Raw genomic sequence first — 26251 nt, 5'->3', positions numbered from 1 at the left:
ATGCTGGAGATGTGGCTGGAAGCACCAAGCAGCACAGTGTAGACTCAAGGCTACTTGTCAGAACTGCAAAGGCAAACATCTGACTGTTCTCCACAATCTCAACTGTAGACCAAGAAATAATAATGAGAAAGATATGACAGTGGCAATTGCGTCTAGTGAGACCTTGTATCTGGACAGACCAGGCAGTGGGAGTAATGTTCTTCTGAAGATTGTAAAGGTTGTACTGCAGCATGGATCGCACTCCTTGATGACATATGCTATCCTAGATGATGGGTCGGAAAGGACCATCCTGCTTCACACTGCTGCAAAGCAACTATGATTAATTGGCCAACCAGAAGATCTCTCACTGAGGACAGTTAAAAATGATACTCAGGTTGTTTCAGGAGCAAAGGTTACATTTACCCTGTCCCCAGCATCACAGCCCAAAAGGAAGTATAGGATTGAGAGTGCCTTTACTGCTGAGCATTTAGGGCTTGCCAATCATACACATCCTGTGGCACCACTCCAGAAGAAATATAGTCACCTCAGAGGAATCCCTCTACACTCCTTTGACAATGTTCACCCTCTGTTGCTAATAGGCTCTGACTTTCCACACTTAATTACACCAGTGGAACCAGTGCGACTAGGACCACCAGGTGGACCAGCAGCTGTGAGAACAAGACTGGGCTGGACTCTACAGGGACCAACAAAGTTTATCCAGCATCAGTTGTCCGCACAACAGTGCCTCTTCACGTCTCTTACATCACCAACTTCAGAACTGCGAGAACACATTGACAAGTTATGGCAACTTGACGTACTACCTTATAGGAGTGAGAAAGAGATTGTCCGCTCCAGATGTGATCAAGAAGCCATCAGACTGCTTGAGTCAAAAACAGTAAGAGAGAAAGTTAATGGCATTCTGCGTTATGCAACCCCTCTGCTTCGGAAGAGATCCATGCCCCAGATGAAAGCCCCCAAAGGGTCAGTTGTGCCATGTTTAAGGACCACGGAGAAACGCTTGACTAAGGTGCCAGGGAGCACTGAAATATACAATGCAGAGATCGCCAGACTCAAAGAAGCAGGGTACATCACCAAGGTGGATCCCAGTGCTGCTGCACAGTCTCCCGAGTCATGGTATATCCCGCATCACCTGGTGACCCACAATGGGAAATCAAGAATAGTCTTCAATTGTTCATTTCAGTTTGAAGGAACTAATCTGAATGAATGGCTCTTGGCAGGACCTGTGTTAGGTGCTACTCTACTAGGAGTGTTATTGAGATTTCGGGAGCACACGGTTGCATTTGCCAGTGATATTAAAAGCATGTTTCACCAGGTGCAACTCTTGCCAGAAGATAGGCCACTCCTTAGGTTCATTTGGAGAGAGGTGAATCGCGAAGCCCCCTTCAGTATCTATCAATGGAATGTCCTTCCTTTTGGTACTACATGCAGCCCCTGCTGTGCGACTTTTGCACTACAGAAACATGTCATTGACAACAGTGAAGCAGAAGACGACATACGTACAGCAGTGGAACGACATTTTTATGTCGACAATTGGCTTCAGAGCTTTCCTACCACTGAGGATGCAAAGGCCTTGGCCAGTAAAGGTAGAGAGCTTCTTAATTCAGGGGGTTTCCCATTGCGTCAGTGGGCCAGCAATGATCATGATGTGATAAGCCATCTTCCTGCTGAAGAGAGATCCAACAATGCCGACCTCTTGCTTTCACAAGGACAATCAGTTGCTGCAGAATCGGCCTTGGGTCTTCACTGGCACTGTCAAGATGACACTCTGACTTACAAGTGTCGGCAGTTAGAAGAATCTCAGACACCCACCATGAGAACCATCTACCGTGTCCTAGCCAGGCAATACGATCCGCTGGGCTATATAGTTCCCTACACAACAAAAGCTAAGGTTCTGGTCCAGAAGCTTTGGGAGAAACAGCGAGATTGGGATGATCCCCGTCTGCCTCCTAACCTTCTGCAAATTTGGCATGTCTGGGAGGATGAACTAAAACACATGGAGAAACTCTCCTTGCCAAGGTGCTATGTACCTCCTTTCCTGGACAACCCTTCATGCCATAGGGATATCCATGTGTTTTGTGATGCCTCGGAGCAGGCTTATGGGTCGGTGGGGTATCTCCGCACTGAGAATGAGTCTGGGCAAGTAGAAGTTGCCTTTTTGGCAGCTCGCTCCAGAGTCGCACCCAAAAAGCAACTGTCAATGCCTAGATTGGAACTTTGTGCAGCACTGACAGGGGCCCAGCTGGCCAAAACACTTCAACGAGAACTAACACTGGATATCCGACAGATTCACCTGTGGTCAGATTCACTTACTGTATTGACATGGATTAAATCTGATTCATGTCACTACAAAGTTTTTGTAGGGACAAGAATAGCTGAAATCCAGGATCTATCAGAAGTGCACTCATGGCATTATGTACCATCCGAGGATAATGCTGCAGATGACCTTACCCGTGGGAAAACACTCCTCCAGTTGTCACAACCATCTCGTTGGAGCCGAGGTCCACCATTCTTGTGGCAGCATCCAGAAATGTGGCCCACACAACCAAAAATAGCTGACTCTAATCAGGATGGACAAGAACGGAAGCCCATATTCTGTGGACACCTTACCGCAGGTAACCCTGCTGGGCCAGACATGACAAATTTCAATAGCTACAATGATTTAGTTTAGGCTACTGCTATTGAGTTACACGGGGCGGCTGGCCAGAGTGGGGACCCACCAGCAGAGGTTTACCGGGAAGCTGAATTTAGTCTTCTCAGGCATGCACAGCAGAGCAGCTTTCCTGATGAGAGGAAAGCATTGTCCGCAGGAAAACCAGTGCCATCATCAAGCAGACTGGTTGCTTTAGCACCTGAACTTGGACCTGATGGTCTCATTAGAGTTGGAGGGCGCCTGCGACGTGGTGAACTGGATCAGGAAACTCTTCACCCTGTTGTACTGGATCCAAAACATCCCCTCAGCATTTTACTAATACAACATTTTGATGAGGAGCTGCGCCACCCCGGCTCAGAGAGAATCTTTGCTGAGGTGAGAAGGAGATATTGGATACTAAGAGGGAGAGAGGCAATAAAGCGACACCAGCATGGTTGTGCTGAATGCAAAAAGTGGCGTGGAAAGCCAGTAGTGCCAAAAATGGCAGATTTACCACCATCACGTCTTCGCCTGTTTAAGCCAGCATTCTATTCAACTGGTGTTGATTGTTTTGGACCATTTCTGATCAAAGCGGGCCGCCGCAGTGAGAAGCGATGGGGGATCATATTTAAATGTTTGACTACCAGAGGTGTCTACATAGACCTGCTTAACAACATCAACAGTGATTCTTTCTTGATGGCACTACGAAGATTCATTGCTCGTAGAGGAAAACCCATGGAGATTCTGTCCGATCAAGGCACAAATTTTAAAGCTGGTGACAGAGAACTCTCAGAATCCTTCGCTGCCTTACAGCCCACATTGCAATCACACCTTGCTAAGCACCAGATCAAGTTCCTTTTCAACCCACCAGGATCACCACACTTTGGTGGAGTCTGGGAAAGAGAGATCAGGTCTCTAAAAGGAGCTCTTCGAGCAACACTTGGTGCCCAGACCGTCACTGAAGAAGTCTTGCAGACAGTCCTAACTGAAGTGGAAGGGATACTGAATTCCAAGCCACTTGCCTACGTGTCTTCAGATGTGGCTGATGCTGACCCTGTTACACCCAACAGCTTGTTAATGGGGCGGCCAGATTCAGCCTTGCCGCAAGTAGTGTATCCAGCCTCTGAGATGCTCACTCGGAAAAGATGGAGGCATAGTCAGGTCTTAGCTGACCACTTTTGGTCACACTTCATCAGGAGGTACCTGCCTAGTCTCCAGCCCAGAAACAAGTGGACAACAGAAACTGAAGACCTTAAACAAGGAACAGTAGTGATGATTGTTGATCAGCACCTGCCTAGATCTCTGTGGCCTGTAGGTCTGGTCACTAACACTACAGCTGGAGCTGATGGGAAAATTAGATCTGCAACGATACAAGTTAAGCATAGGTGCTACACACGGCCAGTCTCCCGCCTTGTTCGACTGCCCTCTCTACCTGATGATAAGTCTACTTAGTGTCCTTTTCTCAAAGGCAAATTTACTAGGTAAATTTGGGGGCGGCAATGTTAAAAAGGACATTTACTGGATTGGTAGAACTGGTCATGTGATTGACTTAAGCCCTCCCTTCTTCTTCTGGTCTGAACCAGTTTTAGTCAGTTTGGCTAGAGGCAGTGTTGGTGTATGTGGTCTTTGTTAAGAGCTCATTTATCTTGAAGTTAATTTGGTATTGGTTTTCGTCAAATTCTCAAGTAAGTTGGTTTACAGTCCTTCTTGCTAGTTTCTTCCAATGATGTACCTACATTTATGCTAGAGTTGTACTTTATTTTGTAGCCATTGTTGTTCCAGTATTGTAGCCACAACCAGTGTTGTAAAGGCCATTTTGTGTGTTAACACCAATATAAGCCAGTAGGTGGCACTGTTATCATGTATATTATGTTATGTATTGCCTTTGTATTAAGAGCAAAGTCTAATTGCTGTTTATGTTTTGTGTTTAGAACCACATCATTGTACCAAGCAATAAATACTAACTAATGATCAGTTTGGAAGAATACATGGCATTCTGGAGCCTTTATTCATTTAATTGGATGAACCACAGTCTTCACACTAATATCAAGAACCCTTGTTAAAACACACACACACACACATATATATATATATATATATATATATATATATATATATATATATATATATATATATATATATATATATATATAAGAAAAAGGCAAGAAAAATCTTAATTAAGCAGAGAAGAAGGATGGTGAGACATAGTCAACTCGCAGACAAGCTCCAAAGACCTACTACATCATCTTACTGTAGATGGTACCATCTCATCTACACACTTGTTTCTGGTTGCACTTGAAGCTCAAAGCAGAAAAGGAAAGCCAAAATTAAGGTAAACCTAGTTCTTAATCATTTCTTTTTCATCTGTAGTTTGATTTTATTAGGGGAAAAATAACCAGCTTAAACCAGCATTGTCACAGATGTGTCATTTAACATTGAGATAGCTTTAGACAAAAAGGAACATAAGAATGTCCCTATGATTAATTTAACTCTGTCCCTGAGTAGTAAGGGAGCTGCAGGTCCATATGGATCAAATTGAAATTAATCAGAAAGTATGTGAATAATACTGTACTGTTGCACATTTTTCTCATGTGTTTGTAGGAAGGAATGTAAAAAAAAAACATCTAACAACTTTTTGCTTTTAAGTCATTGCTTGTTATCTTATCATATATATTATATTTTGCTTGTTGGGAGAAGGAAGGGCTAAATGTATACTTTTTAATAAAGTGCCTCATCTCTGTCAGTCTGACATGTTGTCACTCTTCCTTTGTTTCTCACTAACACATGACCCCCCCCCTCTCTTTCTCTCTCTGTAGTTTATCTGGGTGTATGATCACAGAGAAAGGTTGTCACTCTCTGGCTTCAAACCCCTTCTACATGAAAGCACTGGATCTAGCCTACAATTACCCAGGAGAGTCAGGAGTGAATGTGCTCTCAGCCAGACTGAAGGATCCACACTGTAAACTGGAGACGCTCAGGTATGAACACATTTTCAGGTGTGTGTCCAAGAGATTAGAGAGTTGGAAAGAAGAATTAGAGATTTGCTTAGGTGATACATCAATAAAAATAATTATTGCAAAAAAATGTTTCCCCATTAAAGTGTAAATGTAGGCAATAAAAATTCAAGAGAACTTATTCCTGGCATGACAGGCACAAGTGTAATTCAAAAATCACACATTATGAAGGGTGCTGGAGCCAGTGAGAATAGGAATAGCACTACCCTGAACCAGTCATGTGGCTGGAATACAGCATGGTAGGTTGATGCCACAGCACAACCGACAGCCACTCAAGTGCTACTGTTTTATTTGCTGCAGCAATGAGCCAGTACATTAAGAGTGGAAGTGAGAAAAAGGAGAAAATGATGACAAACATTACAGAAACCTTGCAGGACAGTGTCACAAAGACGATAAGCCGGCAAACATAGTCCAAGGTTTAAAAGTAGAGGGAATAACTAAATCTGATTAGATCTGATTAGTGTGGTAGTGTGGGGTTTTTTTTGGCCTGTTTAAAATCTGAACAAACGCAGAGTAGGATTCACTGTAAACTGTGCTGAAGAAACCCTAAACTGAGCCCCAGCTCAGTTACTCTCCTTAAGTTGTTCCAGAGAAAGAACCAGGTTCAGGTTAAAATATAAAGGTATAAAAATGAAGAGATTTAATTGCCCAGGGTAGGGTAAGCAGATGCCCTAAAAAATCCAGAACAGTGCTGAGTTTGGGGTATTAGAATATAAACACTACCATATTTTTTGCACTATGAGGCACACCAGATTATAATATGCATTTTAAGTGGCACTTGTTACAGTTTCTGAAAAGCTGGATCATTAGCATTAGCGACTAACCACTAATGCCGCCTAACTGCCAGCCGACAGAGCTACACTGATGAGTGTTCCGGTAAACCAGGGCGATATTAGCTAGCAGTTTATCCCACGTAGCCTGTTTTAGCATGGTAAATGCGCAGTCTACAGGCCTGATAACACTTACCTCTGAACGGCCAAAAAAGCTAGCGCTTTGCGGGTAATGCTAATACTGCTCCGGCAGACTATAGCCGATAATACTCATTTAGTTTGTGAAAATCTCACACTTTGCTGATGTGTGTGTGTGTGTGTGTGCGCGCGCGTGTGTGTGTTTAGAGTGGAACATGGGGGGAAGGTCAGAATCAAACCTGGATTAAAAAAATGTAAGTTGTCTCTCTTTCTCTCTCTCGCTCTCTCTCTCTCTCTCTCTTACACAAACACACACAACCATAATTACTGATACACTGTAGAAGTGGCTGAAATTTACTATACACACTACTAAACAAGCACCACACACATTATAACCAATACACACCACATATCCCTTATATACACTACATACATGCTACACAGAACTACACATACTACACACAAACACACACACTCCAACACTACCAAACTCACACTAACACCCACACACTCTTTTGTTCTCTTATCTAGAACAGGTTTAACACACTTACACACACTCTGAGTCACACACAAACACACACTTACACACAAACTACCGTCCACACACTCATAAACACACATTCAGTCACACACACACACTCTCACTCTCTCTCACACACACACACACACATTCACTTGTAAAAAAATATATATATTTAAAGTATGCTAAAATTAGACTGTACTCAGTATGTTATTTTGGAACCACTAATTTGTCATAATTACTACTTGTTTGAAATTAAAATGATATAAAAGTGCACTAGATTTATACTCAGTATACTAGTCATTTGTTATTTTCGCCAAGTATATTTATTAAAGGTGTGATTAAAATATAGATTTAACATCACATTCATTTTAAGGAGTGTATGTAAAATAAACAAAACCTATAGTTACTTCCACAAGCCAAGGTGGGTGAGGCCATGAATACTAATTCACGGGTTGACATAGACACTGTGCTTTTCCAGATCGACTCGTTTTTCTGAATATTTTCTTTTACTAGCTACTACAGACAATGGAGCCATTGGATTTAATAACTGGTTGATGCTCTTTTGGCAGCAAAAAACTCAACCAAACGTTTCCTCTAGGTGCAGATCAGACCTGCAGAACGATCAGGAGGAATTCTGGATCATTCCTCTTCGCTAAACTGTTTCAGTTCAGCTATAATATTCTTGGGATATCTGGTGTGAATCGCTCTCTTGAGGGCATGATGCCACAGCATCTCAATTAAGTTGAGGTTAAGACTCTCCAGAAGACGTATTTTCTTCTGTTGAAGCCGTTCGGTTGTTGATTTACTTCTATGTTTTCGGTCGTTGTCCTGTTGCATCATCCATCCTCTGCTGAGCTTTAGTTGTCATCGGACAGATGGTCTTTAGTGTTTCTGTCTTGATAAACTTGGGAATTAATTTTGCCTTTGATGATGGCAGTCCGACCAGACCCTGAGGCAGCAAAGCAGCCCCAAACCATGATGCCCCCTCCACATCACAGATGGGATGAGGTTTGGATGAAGGTGTGCTGTGCCTTTTTTCTCCATACATAGTGTTGCGTGTTCCTTTCAAACAACTCAATTTTCATTTTTTCAGTCCACAGTACTTTTAGCCAGTACTGCTGTGGAACATCCAGATTCTCTTTTGTAAACTTCAAACGTGCAGCATTTCTTTTTTTTTGGACAGCAGTGGCTTCCTCCATGGTGTCCTCCAATCAACTTCATTCTTGTTTAATGTTTTCCTTATTATAGATTTGACAACAAAAATGTTGGCATGTGCCAGAGATTTCTGTAAATCTTCAGCTGATTCTCTATAGGATTCTTCCTCACCTCATTGATCATTCTGTGCTGTGCTCTTGCAGTCATCTTTACAGGACGACCATGCATAGGGAGAGTAGCAACAGTGCTGAACTTTCTCCATTTGTAGACCGTCCGTCTTACCGTGCACACATGAACATCAAGGCTTTTAGAGATACCTTTGTAACCTCTTCTAGCTTCATGCAAGTCAACAATTCTTGAACGTAGGTCTTCTGAGAGCTCTTTTATGTGAGGCATGATTCACATAAAGCAATGTTTTTAAGAACAGCAAACTCAAAACTTTAAACAGTATTTAATGCCACTAGATATATTTCCCATCAACATAACGTATAATTAAAAGCATATTGGTTAAAAATATATTTTATAGAAATACAGATTAAGTATACATAATGTGTATATGTATCTTAAAGAGAAAATGCACTTTTAGATTTCTTTACCTAATTGAACATACTTTCAATGCTCTTAAGTATACTTATTTTTCACAAGGGTACTCACTTTCTCTCTGCATCAGTGCAGTGTGTTTAATGTGTGATTTTGTGTTCAGACGGCTGGGATTTCACACTGGATCCAAACACAGTAAACCCTGAGCTCACTCTGAGTGAGGAGAACAGGACGGTGGAGAGGAGAGAGGAGCTGCAGTCGTATTCTGATCATCCAGAGAGATTTGATCTGTGTCAGCAGGTTCTGAGTAGAGAGGGAGTTACTGGATGCTGTTACTGGGAGGCTGAGTGGAACGGGTATGGAGCTTTGATAGCTATGAGTTATAAAACCATCAGCAGGAAAGAAGCAGGATATGACTGTGGATTTGGAGAGAACTTGAACTCCTGGAGTCTGAACTGCTCTGATGACAGTTACTATGTTAATCACAATATGAACGGCACTGAACTCCGCCTTCCTCCCTCTGGCTGTAGGAGAGTAGGAGTGTATGTGGACTGTCCCGCCGGCACTCTGTCCTTCTACAGTGTCTCCTCTGATACACCCTCACACACACCCTCACACACACACACACTCACACACTTATACACATTGTACACCACCTTCACTCAGCCCCTCTATGTGGGGATTGGGCTTGGTCCTGGCTCCTCAGTCACTCTGTGTAAAAAAGAATAACCCTGTGTGTAACAAAGAGTAAGTGTAAATATTGTATATATTGCTCTGAAAAATAATAAGAGACCACTTTAATATGATCAGTTTCTCTGATTTTACTATTTATAGGTATATATTTCCGTAAAATGAACTTTTAACTTGGTTTCATTCTATGAACCTCTGACATTTCTCTTAAATTTCAAATACCATGAGAAATGGTCAAAATATTTAAAAAGGTACAGTGCTTTCATTAACCTTAAAAAATGTACAAAGAAAACAAGTTTTTAATCATTTAGAAACAAAAATGCTAATGTCTTAAGAGAACAGAAATCAATATTGGGTGGAATAACCATGATGTTTTATCACAGCTTTCATGCATCTTGGCATGCTCTCCACTCTTTCACACTGCTTTTGTGTGACCCTTTTCCACTCCCTGTACAAAAATTCAAGCAGTATAGCTTTGTTTGATGGCTTGTGACCAACTTACATCTTACATGATTACATTAGGAGGTTTTTCAATGGGGTTCAGTTCTGGAGATTGACCGTCAACTTGTTTTAAATGTCAGTCAGCAACCGCAGAATGACATCAAGTGACCTATAAAAAAATTGCAAATGGCAGCTGGGGTGAATTGCATGGAAAGAACAGTTTAAAACAAACAAGCTAACAAGCTAAAAAAAGGACTTTCTTCAGTGAGAAGCAAAGAAGAGCCAGGCTGAAAGATCATAAGAATTGGACTATAGAGGACTGGAGTAAGATCATCTTCTTTGATGAGTCCAATTTTCAGCAGTTTGGTCTTTGCGAAGGACGTATGAATCAATTCGCATATAAGGTTATCTTGGAAGAAAACTTGATTCCTTCTGCTCTGGCAATGTTCCCCAGCCCTGAACCCCATTGAAAACCTATGGAATGTAATCAAGAGGAAGACAGATGGTCACAAGCCATCAAACAAAGCTGAACTGCTTGACTTCTTGTGCCAGAAATGGCAAAATGTCACAAAAAAGCAGTGTGAAAGACTGGTGGAGAGCATGCCGGGACACATGGATATACTACCAATTACTGATTCTGATCTTTCCTTAATAAAAACTTTACTATTGTTGTTGTTTCTAAATAAAATAAAAATATGAACTTGTTTTCTTTGCATTTTTTGAGGTTTGAAAGCACTGCATATTTCTTGGCAATTTGACCATTTCTTATTTTCTGCAAATAAATGCTCTAAATTACAATATTTTTATTTGGAATTTGGAAAAATGTTGTCAGTTGTTTGTAGAATGAAACCCAAATGCTCATTTTACTAGTTGAGACTAGGTGCTACTTTACAGGAGCTAACAGGCTAAAGCATAAAGTGGCTAGGTGTTCCTTTACAAGAGCTAATAGGCTAAAGCTAGCAGAGGCTAGGTGTTACTTTACAGGAGCTAATAGGCCAAAGCTAGCAGGGGTTAGATGTTACTTTACAGGAACTAATAGGCTAAAGCTAGCAGGTGTTAGATGTTACTTTATAGGAGCTAATAGGCTAAAGCTAGCAGGGGCTAGATGTTACTTTACAGGAGCTAAAAGGCTAAAGCTAGCACTACTTTGCATACACTAAGAGGCTAAAAGGGTGTACTAAACAGGTAGACCAAAGGAAACCACAGCAGTTGATGACAGAAACATTGTGTGTGCTGTAAAAAAGACCATAAAACAACTGGACTAAATATATCAATCATCTGTTCACAGAAGACTTCATAAACAAAAGTGCAGAGGCTTCAGCAGAAAATGAAAACTACTAATACGCAATAAGAATAAGAAAGCAACTAGAAAATAAAAGCATGTGGACTGATTATGGACAAAAAATGAATATTTTCCAATGTGATGAAATGACTAAGGTTTGGAGAAAGTAAGGATCTTCTCATGATCTCAAACATACCAGCTCATCTGTGAAACAGAGTGGAGGTATACTAGAACAAACTCATTAATCTTCATTGATGTTTAATAAACTCAGAAATCTACAGAAATATTTTGTCTGTGAATTTAAAGAAAGATAAAACAAAACTGAGATCCTTCATCGTGCAGCAAGATAAAGACCCAAAACAAACCGCCTGGAAAAACATCACAGAAGAAGAATGCAGAAGGTTAGTGATGTCAGTGGGTCACAATTCATCAGTGATAATGGATATTATTAACAGTTCTTATGTTATAAAACAGTGAAGATTTGGAGGGAAAATATCTTACCGGACAACATTTACATGGTTTGAGAGGGAAGGATTTTAATTTGATTGTCACTACTAACGTTACTAGCGAAAGTTTGATAAAATCTGACCCAGTTAACTTTATATTAGGGATGTTATGGTATGTGTATTCTTTACTTAAACGCATGCACGTGCGCTCTCTCTCGCCCTCTCTCTGTCTCTCTCGTGCATGCGCCCTCTCTCTCTCTCTCTCCCTCTCTCTCGCACATGCACTCTCTCTATCTCTCGCACCCTCTCTCTCTCTCTCTCTCATGCGCTTTCTCTCTCTCTCTCTCTCTCATGTGTAGTTTAAGCAGTTAAATTAATACTGTTGTTTTTGCTCTTAATAAAGTGTTTTTTTGTTCCAACAAAAAACAAAAGATGGGATCTCTCATGATGACAGTAGTATAATCCTGGTTTTAAGTATTTAATAAAAGTGCTTGATCCCGTTACAACATTCCATCTCTTTCCATCTCTTCCAAAAAAAAGAAAACATACCGAACCGAAAATCTTCTGTACCTTTACACCCCTACTATATATGTAAATTAATATATTCACATTTTTTAAAAAAACATAATTCTCATTGTCACCACCATATTAATAATCTTAGTAATAATGACGATAATAATATTAATAGTAATACAAAAATAAATAAAAATAATAGTAATATTTACAATAATAATTAAAAATGCACTTTCGAGCACATTGTGTCACGGACACGCCCACATGCGGCGAGCGTTAAAGAGCTGCAGTTCTGGGTTTTGTCCTGCGGGGGCGCTGCTGCGCTTCACTGCTCCAACATAAACCGCGGAGACGAAGCGCGCGCTCGTTAAGTGCTTAACAACAGCAGCAGCAGCAGCGGAGAGTATCTGATCTGCAGCGCTCAAAACACCGCATTAAATCCGGTTATTAATCCGATTTAACCTGTTTAACAGCGTCCCTGATATATAGAGACGAGGGAGGGTTGTGCGCGGACATGTTCAGGTATGTTTCCGGGTTGTGTGAGTGTTAAAACAGTAATATTTACCGTGTTTTAGGTATAGGCGGGTAATCCAGATCTAGAAAGTAATAATCCACCCAAGGATTTTGCGCCAACCGCGGGACTGGCTCTTCTGCAGCTCCGCTCAGACTCAGCGCTCAGGATCAGGAACGAAATCCCGGGTTGGATTTTTACTCTCTCACTAAATCACCTTATTTTACTGACTTTTACCGATTTTCTCTCTTTATTAGAAGACATTGCACAACTAAATGAATTTAATTACTGTCTTTCTGTTTCCTGACTTCTGAAAGAACGAGTTTTTAACCCGACAGAGCTTTTTATTTCTCTCTAAATCAGATTTAAACACTTTAAACAGAGCTGGATTATTTATAGAACAGTTCAGAAATACGTACTGTAATTTAAACAGTGAAATAGCAAATATATTTATAGTGTTTATATTAAGGTTTTTTTTATCACAAATACATATTAGAGCAGTAGACACTGAGAAATGAATATGTATATTTATATATTTGCTATATATTATTGGATTTATGGTTTAATGATTTGATGTGGGGTACATTATTACTATTATTTTATTTACTTTTAAATGTATTTCATGAAACGTAAAATGTATACCCATGTTGTGTGTCTGCATATATTGTAAACAGATAAATGTTTAGATATGTGTCTCTATCTCCCCCTATAGACAGAATGATGGGTAGTTGAGTGTGGTTGGTGGGTAGTTGATAAGTAGTTGAGTGTGGTTGATGGGTAGTTGAGTGTGGTTGATGGGTAGTTGAGTGTGGTTGATGGGTAATTGATGGGTAGTTGAGTGTGGTTGAGCTTAATTAATGGGTATTTGAGCGTGGTTGAAGGGTAGTTGATGGGTAGTTGATAAGTAGTTGAGTGTGGTTGATGGGTAGTTGAGTGTGGTTGATGGGTAGTTGAGTGTGGTTGATGGGTAATTGATGGGTAGTTGAGTGTGGTTGAGCTTAATTAATGGGTATTTGAGCGTGGTTGAAGGGTAGTTGATGGGTAGTTGATTGCAGTTGAAAGCGGTTGATGGGTAGTTGAGTGCAGTTGAAAGCGATTGATGGGTAGTTGAGTGCAGTTGAGAGCGGTTGATAGGTAGTTGAGCACTGTTGATGGATAATTGATGGTAAAAAGAATCTGCTTGCGTTAAAATAGTAAGGACTAAAATGTGTAAAGTTTCTTGTATCCGTAATTGTCTATATAATATTATTTTATTTACTTGTTAGTCTTTACCTGAACCTGTAAGCTACACTTAAGTCCTTCACTACTAAAACTACAGTTTTATAATTATTAATAATTAACAACATCAGTTTTATTGGTCCTAGAGTAAAACCCTGTGGAACACCACAAGATCTGCTCTATCAACCAATACTTACAAACAGTTTACTACAGTTTCTGCACTACAGTTAAAAGATAAATAATGAAGTAAACACTGCAGTTCACTGATTGGCTCTCTTGTTGTTTATTTTTCTGTGTTTAAATCCTGATTGTGTGTGTTGTAGCTACATGTATTCCTGTGAAATGGATTGTAGGTACCTGGGAGTTGTAGTTTTTTTTATTGGAGGTACATAGTCTAAAAAGTCTGAGAACCACTGGTCTATAATATCAGATGGGACCTGCTCAGCTGGGACCACCACCTCTTACCACATCTAAATCCAGAGCCTCTGTCTGCCAGTGCATGCCAGTATTAGCTGACGTTTAGAGTGATCATGCTGTTGTTTCTGCAGATGAGCAGGTGAGTGTGGAATGACGACGTCTCAGAGGTATCAGAGCTCCAGAGCTAAAGGTAAAAATCCCTCAGCGTTGCAGTAATGCCCTGTTCCCCGGCTGTTACTGCAGCAGAACCCTGACTGAGTGTGTTCTTCTGTTGTAGCCGGACTCTCGGACATGGAGTTCCAGACGCCGGCTATATCGGAGAAATTCCAGAGCCGCTTTGGCTGGAAGCCGAGCCGAGCCGATCACGCGGACACCGGGCTGGGCACCACGGTCTCGGACAGCGCAGAAGGTGAGGGTGTTTGGAACTGTACGGTGGTGTGTGTTCAATAAACCCATAGATCAGTACGGTTGGTCATTATTATTATTATTATTATTATTATTATTATTATTATCATAATTATTATTATCATAATTATTATTATTAAATCAAAAGTTTATTGATATTAGGGGTGGGAATCTTTGACACCTTTCAATTAAATTGAATTAGGTTTCAGAGATCTGTGATTTAATTCTAAAAAAAATAAGGGGTGTCCCAGTCACTTTTTTTTTTTTTTTTTTTTTTTGAATATCTGCCGATCTGATTTTTTGTCAATGCAGAAAAAAATGAAGGACACGTGCAAATTGTCCTGCTGACATGGGGATATTTTTAGCTGGAGTGGTGAGGTGCGGTATATTGTGTGTGGTATGGTGTGGTGTGTGGCAGGTGTGTGGTATGGTAAGGTGCGGTATGGTGTGTGGTGGACAGTGTTGTCCAGCTGTTTCCAGGCTAAGGCGGGGGTATTTTCAGCTAGAATGAAGAAGTGTTTGGTGTGGTAAATTAAGGTGTGGTACTGTGTGTGGTGTCGTATAGTAAGGTATGTTATATTGTGGTGTGTGGTATGGTATGGTGTGCGGTAGGGTGTGTTGTGGACAGTGTTGTCCTGCTGTTTCCAGGCTGAGGCGGAGGTATATTTAGCTGGAGTGATGAGGTGCGGTATATTGTGGTGTGGTATATTGTGTGTGGTATGATATGGTGTGTGGTCTGGTGTGTTGTGGACAGTGTTGTCCTGCTGTTTCCAGGCTGAGGCGGTGGTATATTTAGCTGGAGTGATGAGGTGAGGTATATTGTGGTGTGTGGTATGGTATGGTGTGCGGTATGGTGTGTGTTGTGGACAGTGTTGTCCTGCTGTTTCCAGGCTCTGGTATATTTAGCTGGAGTGATGAGGTCACTGAGCTCTGTGGAGAACTGGAAGTGTGTGTGATGTTCTGTTCCATTCCCAGAATTCCCAGCAGCTGTGTTTGAGCTGGGGTTCCTCGTTAAGAGGGCATGAACTGGAAGGCTGAATGGAAAGAGTGAAACTCTTCCTCCTCCCTCTTTCCCTCCGTCCCTCCCTCTGCTCTGTCTGAGTTAGAGATCAGCTGTTCGGCTGGGCTGAGGGAGAGGGATCATATCTGAGCAGCACTGCAGCTTTAGGACCACTTTTAATTTTAATTAATATAAATATAAAATAGATTATATAATAGTTCCACAGAGTGCTGAATGATACAGACAGAATTTATATCCCAATATATTTCTTAATTTCAATTTATTTGATTTATAAATATATATTTATTTATATGATATAAAGCCTCCACCTGGTGAACATCATCCTACGCACTGCACTGCCGGCCTACAGTATCTGTAGTGTTCTGCCCTTTGTGCTCAGCTTGAATACAATAAACTGACAGCAGCTCCCTGTAATGAACATTAGTCAGTAAAATGCTGTAAATACTGTACATCTCTTACTACACTACATATTCAGCTCATCCATATTCAATACATTCAGTTATACTTTCAGTTATTTCAAGCATTTGGCTCTGGATTGGGATTGTATTTTGGTAAAATGTGAGGAATTCTAGAATTAATGGGCATTATATTAAAATAAACATGTTTATTAAGGTACAATAATAGTGTTAAATGCTTTTATTTAGAGTTGATCAACAGTTGGTCTTTGATTGCAGTTTTTCAAGCTGTACCCTTTACAACTACTGGTTTTCACTTTTATCTTTATAGATGGAAGTGCTAAGCGTCCTAAGGTCTGTAAATCACCGAGTAATACAATAGCAACCACTTATCAACACCATGCCAACCACCTAGTAATACAATAGCAACCACTTAGCAACACCATGTAAACCACCTAGTAATTGTTTAATTGTTGCTATTGTATAAATAGGTGGTTAGTATGGTGTTGCTAAGGTATTACTAGGTGGTTGGTAAAGCGTTGCTATTGTATAAATAGGTGTTTAGTATGGTGTTGCTAAGTTTTTGCGATTGTATTACTAGATTGTCGATATAGTGTTGCTAAATGGTTGCTATTGCATTACTAGGTGGTTGGTATGGTGTTGCTAAGGTATTACTAGGTGGTTGGTAAAGTGTTGCTATTGCATTATTAGGTGATTGGTATAGTTGCTACCACTTACCAACACTGTACTGACCACCTAGCAATACCATACAAACAACATAGAAATACTATAGCAACTAGGGTTCCTGGGTGTTATGATATGTGTAACAATGCACAATACATACAAAAATAAATGTAAGATAAAAAAGACTAAAAACTGGATAGATTTCCATCCAAGGTCTTAATTTTATTTTTCCTTAATTTCTGAGAAGCATAGACGCGTGGTGATTAAACTACAAATCTCATGATAACTGCAGCAAAAATCGGGCCTGTTTGCTCACTATTTGCACAGCAAATCTATCCGTCTGATTTAATTTAATCTTTTTCTATAACTGAATCAATATAAATAAAGTCTTTTGAGGATTAGAAGGTTTTGGTCTAAAATTTCACTAAGAATGCTCTTAAAACTCTTAAATAGTCTGAAATTTAACTGTGAAACCTGTGGGAACACTGTGTTAGAGTGTATAGACTCTGTGTTGGTGGGGTTATCTGTGTTTGGAGCAGATGGTAAAGCAGCGTAACTGTTTAAACTTGTCCTGACTGTGAGGGAGAACTCTAAAGAACGTAGCCTCAGGGAGAACGTAGCGGCTTCTGTTTGCTAACTGTTTTCGCTAACTGCTGTTGCCTGGCTGTTAAAAGAGAATAGCCTGGGGAGAATCTGATTTACAGCTCAGACAGGTCCTGTTTAGAGACAGAAATGAGCTTCTTACGCTACAGGGCTAATGTAGCTAACTACAAATCCAGTGTACAAGGAACCTGTTAGCATGATGCTAACAACAAGCCTAAATAATCAGTGCTCAGAGATTTCCTGTTCTAGATTTAGTTCAACTGAAATTATTTGGCTAATAATGAATTGATGAAAATAGCCATTGAATTATTGATATTAAACCAATTACATATTAATGATTCAATCAAATGGCAACTGAAATACTACATTTATAGTTTTTAAATATTTTTTTGTAAAAAAAAAAAACACAAAGTTACAGTTAAACCAAATGGGCGAAATTAAGGAAAAATTGCTAGTTTTTTTGTTTCTTTTTGAAAATTTTAAATGTTTAGGAGAAGTTTCACACTGCATTTTTATTCAGGGGTGAAAGAATATCACATTTTTTTTTTCCCAAAACAGAAACACAGAATCGATTTTCTTTTTATGTAGTTTTCAGATTCTCTAAGATTGGTGTCAGTAGTAAAAAAAACAATATTGAAAAACAAAATCTCGAAAATTCCAGTAATTTTGTAATTACGGTAATGAACAAATATGTTAAATTTTTTAATGTAGGATATTAATTGGCTATTACACATATTAATGAAAACAACATATTTAAAATATTTTTAAATATACGTACATGCACATTTCAAACAGTGCATATACGTGTAAACCATGTGATCTGTGCGATTTTTAAAAAAAACTTTCATTAATGATTATTTAAATGTAAATAAAATAATCAGCATTCGATTGGTGCATTTTTTATTAATATTATGTTAGTAGTGTCAGTCACTTAAAAATTATACTGATTGTTGATTTTCCCTAATGATTAGCGTACTTATTAACGTCAGCTTGTGCATCTTTAACACAGCAATTAAGATATTATGGTAGACTTATATTGATATTTTATGTAAAAAAAAATATTTTTTATATCTGTTTTAAACAGTTACATTTTAAGCAATTACATTTTAATGCCTTTTCACAGTATCACAGTATATTGTGATTTATTAAATCGCATCCTGCTGTAAAGTGAAGTGTATCGTATGACCTGCCAAGTTCCTGCCAATAAACAGCTCTATTTTAAATGGAGATTTTGTATTTAAAGCTATTTATTGCGTATTTAGACTGTATTTAAGAGGATTTAACTTGCTGAGAGATCTTTTTTGCAGTGTAGACAGCAGCTGGTTGGTGTGTATATACTGGTTTTGGTGCTGAACACTGGTTTAAATTGGGTTTATTATGGTCTGTGTGGATCTGGAGTGCTGGTGTTGAGTGTTTATAATGAACAGTGCTGTGGAAGTGGGGTTTAAATCCAGGACAGGAGACGGATCTGTGTAATCTGAACCGGTTCTATAAATATCCGTAACCTTTCTGCGTGGGCGCTGGTTTAGTCCGGACGCTGCAGGTTCACCTTGCCCGGGCTGGCGCTGGTGTTTGGACGGACCGGGCTGGGTGTAGAAATGCAGGGCGGGACTGTAGAACCCTGTGCAGCCTGTGTTTCAGCCTGTGTTTCGGGTCGCGGGCCCGCGGACGGACATGCCGCTGCTGGGAGTCTGTGGTGGTGGTTCTGTTTGTGCTGCTGAGCTTCAGGTGAGTTGGGTTAACTCTGGGATGCGTACTGGTATTAGAATGCATGTCCAAATATTAGTGGACACTATTTTTCTGCTCAAATTTAGCTAAATCTGAGTTTTATATATAATAGTTTTTTTCTGGTTCCTCAGAGCCCGCCCAGCTTTAATGTACAAAGCATGTACAATGTTATAACTATCGTCCCAAACTCTAAATAATATCTAATGGTCGGCCTTAAAAATGGGTCAGTATCTGTCAGCATACTTCTGGCCAATCACAATGCTAGCATGAGCATTTTTGCTAGATAAAGCTAAAGCCAAACCTGGAGACGTAAAGCAAAAGCTAATCATGTGCACTTCTTACTAAAGCTAAACCTGGATAGTTAAAGGAAAACAAAAACTTGGAGAAATATGGCTTAACCTGTAGGCTTCAAGTTAAAGACCCACTTGGAGAGTTAGAGCTAAAGCTAAACCAGGAGACTTTAAAGCTAAAGTTAAACCCAAAAAAGCAAAGCGAAAGTCAAATCTGTAGCGTTGAAGCTAAAGCTCAACATGGAGAGCTAAAACTCAAGCCAAACCTGAAGCATTAAATCTTAAGCCAAATCGGTGAAGTTAAAACTAAGCCAAGCCTGGAGAGTTAAAGCTAAAGCCAAACCTGGGAAGTTGAATCTCAAGCCAAACCTGAAGAGTTAAAGCTAAACCAAAACTTGGAGAAATAAAGCTTAACCTGTAGGATTCATGCTAATGCTAAACCTGTAGAGTTAAGGCTAAAGCTAAACCTGGAAAGTTAAAGCTAAACTAAAACCTGGAGAAATAAAGCTTAACCTAGGCTTTATGATAATGCTAAACCTGGAGAGTTAGAGCTAAAGCCAAACCTGGAGAGTTGAAGCTAAAGCTAAACAGAGAGAGTTAAATCTAAAGCCAAACCTAGGGGGTTAATGGTCAAGCTATACCTGGAGATGTAAAAGAAAAGCCAAATCTGTAGAATTAAAGCTGAAGCTAAACATAGAAAGTTGAACCTAAATCTAAACCAGTAGACTTCATTCTAAAGCCAAATCTTTAGAGTTAAAACTAAAGCTAAAGCCAAACTTGGAAAGTTAAAGCCAAACCCAAGACTTAAGGCTGAAACTAAACGTGGACAGTTATAGGTTAATGCTGAGGCTAAACCTGAAGAGCTAAACTTGGAAAACTAAAGCTAAACCCATTGCTGTTTTTTTTTTTTTAATCAAACCCTTTAACCAGTAGAGGCAGTTACAGAGACATTTCAGAAAAAAACATTAATTTGCAGATGTCCCATGACTTTTTGTCCATATATTGTTTCAAAATCTGCATTTTTAGGCTCATCCCAGAGTTTTTGTGTTGTTCTTTTTTTTTTTTTGGCAATAATGTCTATAATCAGAATTGAGTGAGCGTTGAAATCTCTGTGCTGGCACCAAGGTGGTGGAATGAACTTCCACTGGATGTCAGAACAGCAGAGTCACTCACAGTCTTCAAACGTCGACTGAAGACTCGTCTTTTCAAAGAGTTCCTAAACTAATCCAAAAAAAAAAAAGGTTCCTAGGGTTCTAAACATGATCAAGCTCTGTGTATCTCTTGATCCTATAGTCTACAAACTAGCTCTGGATATTTAAAGTAACATCGAAGCACTGTTGTAAGTCGCTCTGGATAAGGGCGTCTGCTAAATACCTTAAATGTAAATGTAATGTAATTAAATATCCTCCTAAACTAACTCCGCCCCCTTTCTTGCTCTTTTTTTTTTCGTAGAGCTGTGCAGCTCCAGCAGCAGTCCGTCCTTCCAGCCAATCAGGAGTCAGATCCCCATCCCGACGGCTCATGTCATGCCGTCCACCGCCGGTCCCCCGGCATCGTCGACCCGGTCCAGTTCCTCCAGCTCCAAATCCTCCCTGTCCAAATCCGTATCGTCCCCCAACCTGGACCTGCAGGGCGGAGTCAACGCAGAGGGGGGCGGAGCTAAACAGGACTGTCTGAGTCGCTACCGCAGCCTCGTCAACGGCCTCGACCACTCCCTCTTCCCCAGTGCTGACCAGACCCGACTGGACGATGGACACCGGTTCGAGACCCCTGCTGTGGAGCCCACCCTGAACCAGTCCGGCTTACTGGGAGGTATGGTTTAGTATTGTAATGTTATATAGAGTTAATTACAGGTAGACACTCTTAACTGATCACTGATTTTATTAATGTTTATTTGGGTTTAGTATTCTAATGTTATATAATGATAATTACAAGTAGACACTCTCACTGATCACTGACTTTATTAATGTTTATTTGGGTTTAGTATTCTAATGTTATATAGAGTTAATTACAGGTAGACACTCTCACTGATCACTGACTTTATTAATGTTTATTTGGGTTTAGTATTCTAAAGTTATATAGAGTTAATTACAGGTAAACACACTCACTGAACACTGACTTTATTCTTTGTTTAATTGGGTTTAGTATTCTAATGTTATATAGAGTTAATTACAGGTAGACACTCACTGATCACTGACTTTATTAATATTTATTTGGGTTTATAGAGTTAATTACAGGTAGACACTCTCAGTAATGATGTTATGTACGCTGCAGGTCTGATGGGAGGTTATAGTCCGGATGTACGGATGCAGCTGCACATGACCGGTCTCAGGGACGACGCTGAGTGTCGGAGTGATGGTTACTGCGGTTCTTTAGAACAGACCTATAAGGTTCTTCCTGAAGCCAGACCGGGCGTTCCCTGCTCCTCGGACCCCTGCGGTAAACGGGGCGTCCCCTCGGGCCCCGGGGCCCCTGGAGACCCTTCAGGCTGGCAGCAGCACAAACAGAAACTGGAGAGTCTGCGGCTGCAGGTGGAGCAGATGCAGGTGAGCAGTTACATTAGTGTTTGTTCATGTTATACACAATATATAGACTTACTGCACATCATAATTTAAAATTAAAGTATTTACAAGGGTTATTAGGGCTGTAAAGCATTAATGCATGCAATTAATTTGGAACCAGTAATGCAATATTATTTTAGAATTAAAACGATTAGCATCTCTAATTGTCCTCTCCTTTTGTAGTTAATGACTGGTGGGAGTGGTCAGTACTCCGCTCTGTACCCGCCTCCTCTACAGACAGAGAGTAAATGGGAGGCGGTTGTGAAGGCCAATGAGAATCTGCTGAAAGAAAAGGAGCTCATCATCGAAAGGTATTCCACCAATCAGCTTCCGCCAATTTTCTTTACCATTTCTTAAAAATAATTTTAACCATTATATTATGTGCTTTTTTTAAATATTCATGATTCATACGATCATGACAAACCAGGAAAAATCATTGAAATTAAAAAAGGCAATTTCCAGGCCTGGATAAGTTTTGGGAAAATAAAAATACCCAGAAAGTTTTGGAAAAGTCATGGAAATTTGGTCTACAATCCTTTGTGTTCCCGTTTATCGATGGATAAAATCTATTTTGAGCTAACAAATACATCGTCTCAGAGTTAATTCAGTAATTGTCAGGATCTGACACATTTTAAAATTAAAGATTTTGCGTCGACGTTTTATCTTATGTATTTAAGACATACTATAATCTAATTTTAATTATAGTTTTAGATAATTTTTGGTTTTATTGTCCATATCTGCACTGATGTTTTAAAAATCGTATCGTCATGACAATTTGTCTTGAAGGCATGGAAAAGTCATGAAAAAATTCATGGAAATGTATTGGTTAAAAAGTGTATAAACCCTGAATATTATTATTTCTTTTGTTACTGAGACACATTTAAGATAGCTGACTGTGTACCAATGGGAATCCTGTAATTGTCCATGTCATATGTACAAGTGAGGGTATTTTATCTAATATTGGATAAACACCTCATTATTAATCGTTACATTTGTGAAATTTTGGTGAAATTTACTGAATTGTTTGTACCTATTAAACTATTCTCAATGTAGATTTTACACAAGTAGACATATAGATTAGGGTTGCAGTTATCAAATATTTAACTTTTTAAGCCACTAACTGTAATGAGTAATGTTGTCACAATACCAAAATTATGACTTGGAGACTTTTAAACTTTAAAATCTGCTGATATTTCATAGTTTATCTATATTTGTGATCTGTGTGGTGTTTGGACGCTTTGAGGATCTCACTCTTATGATGGGTTGAGCGCAGAGTCGACTCTGAGTGAATTGGTTCATGATTCGAGTGCAGATTGGAATCAATGATTCTAAGCATTGTTTAAAGCCCGTGTGAGTGTGAGTTAATGGTGAATATTTGTGTTTCAGGCAGAAGCAGCAGCTGTGTCAGCTGGAGCAGCGTCTCAGAGAGAGTGAGCTGCAGATACACAGCGCTCTGATGGGCCGAGGAGCTCCGTTTACCGACGTCTGTCTGCTACGACTGCAGGTCTGTACACTGTACACACTGCTGTTTAAAACACACACAAACACACACGGTGTCAGACATTTTCAGACATTGATTCTGATACATTACATTGAATGTGATACTGCACTGATAAGATACTTTGAATTTAATACAGATAAATTACTTTGAATTCAGTACCAATACGATACATTGAATTTGATACTGCACTGATAAGATACTTTGAATTTGATAGTGATATGTTACTCTGAATTCAGTACTAGTACATTACTTTGAATTTGATACCAATTTGATATTTTGAATTCGATACCACTACGAAATTTTGAATTTGGTACTGATACGATATTTTGAATTCGATACCGCACTGATCCGATACTTTGAATTTAATACTGATACAATACTTAAAATTCAGTACTAATACTACACTTTGAATTCGATACCGATACAATATTTTGAATTCGATACCGATACGATATTTTGAGTTTGATACTCATGCGATGCTTTGAATTTGATACAGATACGATATTTTGAATTTGATACTGATACAATACTTTGAATTCAATACTGATGCAATAATTTAATTAATTTAATAATTGAATTTAGAACCAATATGATATTTTGAATTTGATACTGATAAAATACTTTCAATTCAATACTTAAGCGATAATTTGAATTTGATATTGATATGATACTTTGAGTTCGATACTGATACGCCATTTTGAATTCGATACTGACACATTACTTTGAATTTGATACTAATACGATACTTTAAAATTGATACCAATATGGTACTTTGAATTTGATACTAAAACAAGACTTTCACATTCAGTACTGATACAAGACATTAATTTCAATACTGATATGATGCATTGAATCGGATACTGATATGATACTTTGAAAATGTAAAAAATCATAAAAATAAAGAAAACACACTGAAGGAAAGGTGTTTCACTGGTGTTGTATAATAGTATAAAGTTACTATTGAGAGGTTTATTTTAATATGATCTTTAAAATGAATATTTTTCAGGAGGCTCAGCGCGAGAACGCGTTCCTGCGCTCTCAGTTTGCGGAGTGCAGCGACTCTCTGGCTCAGGAGAAGCTGGAGGCGGAGCGTCGACTGGCGGCTGTAGAGGTGGAGACCCAGCGGCTGAGCGAGACTCTGAAGGAGAGCCGAGAGAAACACAGTGAGGAGCTGAAGAAGCAGGAGGACCGGGTGAGATCCCCGATTCCGTATTTACTCAAACCTAATAATGTAATAAAGCATCATGATGGAAAAATGTGACCATGTGCATGAAGGGAAGAGACGATTGTACATCCTGTTTATTAGGAAATCTCATGCAGTTGCATTGTTAAAACACTAGATGTCAGAATCCCGCTAGTGGAAGCTGGAGAACCAGTGGGCGTAAGCAAAGAGCAGAGGATATGTCCGTCATTTCAATCAATTAACCTTTATTTCAACTTTGAGTGCATTTAGGGTGGCCCTCATTTACAATGTAGTCAAGCTAAAACATAGTGTAGCTTTTAAACAATATATATAAGATTTAATCAATAAGATATAAATCAAGTAAAATAAAACTAAAAGTTCAATGGTTGAAATCTTAAAATCATAGGTAAGAAAATCAATAGATAGATAGATAGAGACTGACAGACAGACATAATACTTTATTGATCCCCGAGGGGACATTCTAGGACAAAAATCAACAACAGATAAATAAATAAAACTAATTCAACACACAAAACAGTAAAAATTAGATACTAAATAACTGTAAAACTATAAAAATAACAAAAAAACTGTAAAAGAAGAAATAAAAAGACAGATAAACAAAAAGCAACCGCATATCATATCATAGCAACAATTTAGCAACCACTTAGCAACTTCATAGCAACCACCTGGGATGTCAAAGCATCAATTTAGCAACCACCTCACAACATTATAGCAACCATTTAGCAGTATTATACTATACCACTTATGTCATAGCATCGATTTTGCAGTACCATGCTGACCACTTAGCAACATCGTAGCAGCCACCTGGCATAACATAGCAACAATTTTGAAATGACCCTGCAACGTTATAGCAACCATTTAGCATTGTCATACTGACCACTTAGCAACTTCATCAACCACATGGCATGCCATAGCAACCATCAAGCAGCAGTGCAGTAACCTCCTTGCATTTATCTAGTAACGCCATTGCAGCCATTAGCAACAATTTTGCAATCAATTTGCAACATTATAGCAACCATTTAACAGTGCCATTTCAACCACCTAGCAACTTCATAGCAACCACCTGGCATATCATAGTAACAATTTAGGGGTGAGCTTGAAACATTATCCATCATTTAGCGGTACCATGCTGACCACTTAGCAACTACATAGCATATCATAGCAACAATTTAGCAACCACTTAGCAACATATAAGCAACCATTTAGCAGTACCATACTGAACACAACCACCTAGCAACTTCATATCAACCACTTGGCATACCATAGCAACCATCAAGCAACATTGCAGTACCCTCTTTGCATCTATTTAGAGACACCATTGCAACCACTTAGCAACTACATAGCAACCACTTGGAATACCATAGCAACAATTTAGCAACCAACTTGCAACATTATATCATTATAGCATATGTAATTTTTGAAGCATGTTGAAGATTAACTCAGTGCTCAAAAACAGTATAAATTTGATAACAGTAACGTCATTATAAGTCAAGTCTAATTGGATGAATTACAATTACATTATTTAGAATTACAGTATTTTTAATAAAAATCTCTTGAAAAGTAGTTTTTAAG

At 39.2% G+C, this 26251-nt stretch overlaps 1 protein-coding gene across 1 annotated transcript in view; it reads left to right on the top strand.

Moving 5' to 3' along the window:
* The first annotated feature begins 12513 nt into the window (after positions 1 to 12513).
* The window catches only part of LOC103037739 (centrosomal protein of 85 kDa), a 24221-nt gene continuing 10483 nt past the window's right edge, over positions 12514 to 26251 (top strand). The window contains exons 1-8 of the mRNA XM_049468979.1: positions 12514 to 12663; positions 14419 to 14477; positions 14565 to 14696; positions 20866 to 21225; positions 21688 to 21959; positions 22158 to 22285; positions 23361 to 23478; positions 24482 to 24667. Of these exons, the coding sequence (XP_049324936.1) occupies positions 14438 to 14477; positions 14565 to 14696; positions 20866 to 21225; positions 21688 to 21959; positions 22158 to 22285; positions 23361 to 23478; positions 24482 to 24667 (1236 nt within the window). The 5' untranslated portion in view covers positions 12514 to 12663; positions 14419 to 14437. The remainder of the gene's footprint in view (positions 12664 to 14418; positions 14478 to 14564; positions 14697 to 20865; positions 21226 to 21687; positions 21960 to 22157; positions 22286 to 23360; positions 23479 to 24481; positions 24668 to 26251) is intronic.

This window comes from Astyanax mexicanus, chromosome 1 (assembly GCF_023375975.1).
Source record: "Astyanax mexicanus isolate ESR-SI-001 chromosome 1, AstMex3_surface, whole genome shotgun sequence".
Lineage (NCBI taxonomy): Eukaryota > Metazoa > Chordata > Actinopteri > Characiformes > Acestrorhamphidae > Astyanax > Astyanax mexicanus.
This window is presented reverse-complemented; position numbering and strand designations above follow the sequence as displayed.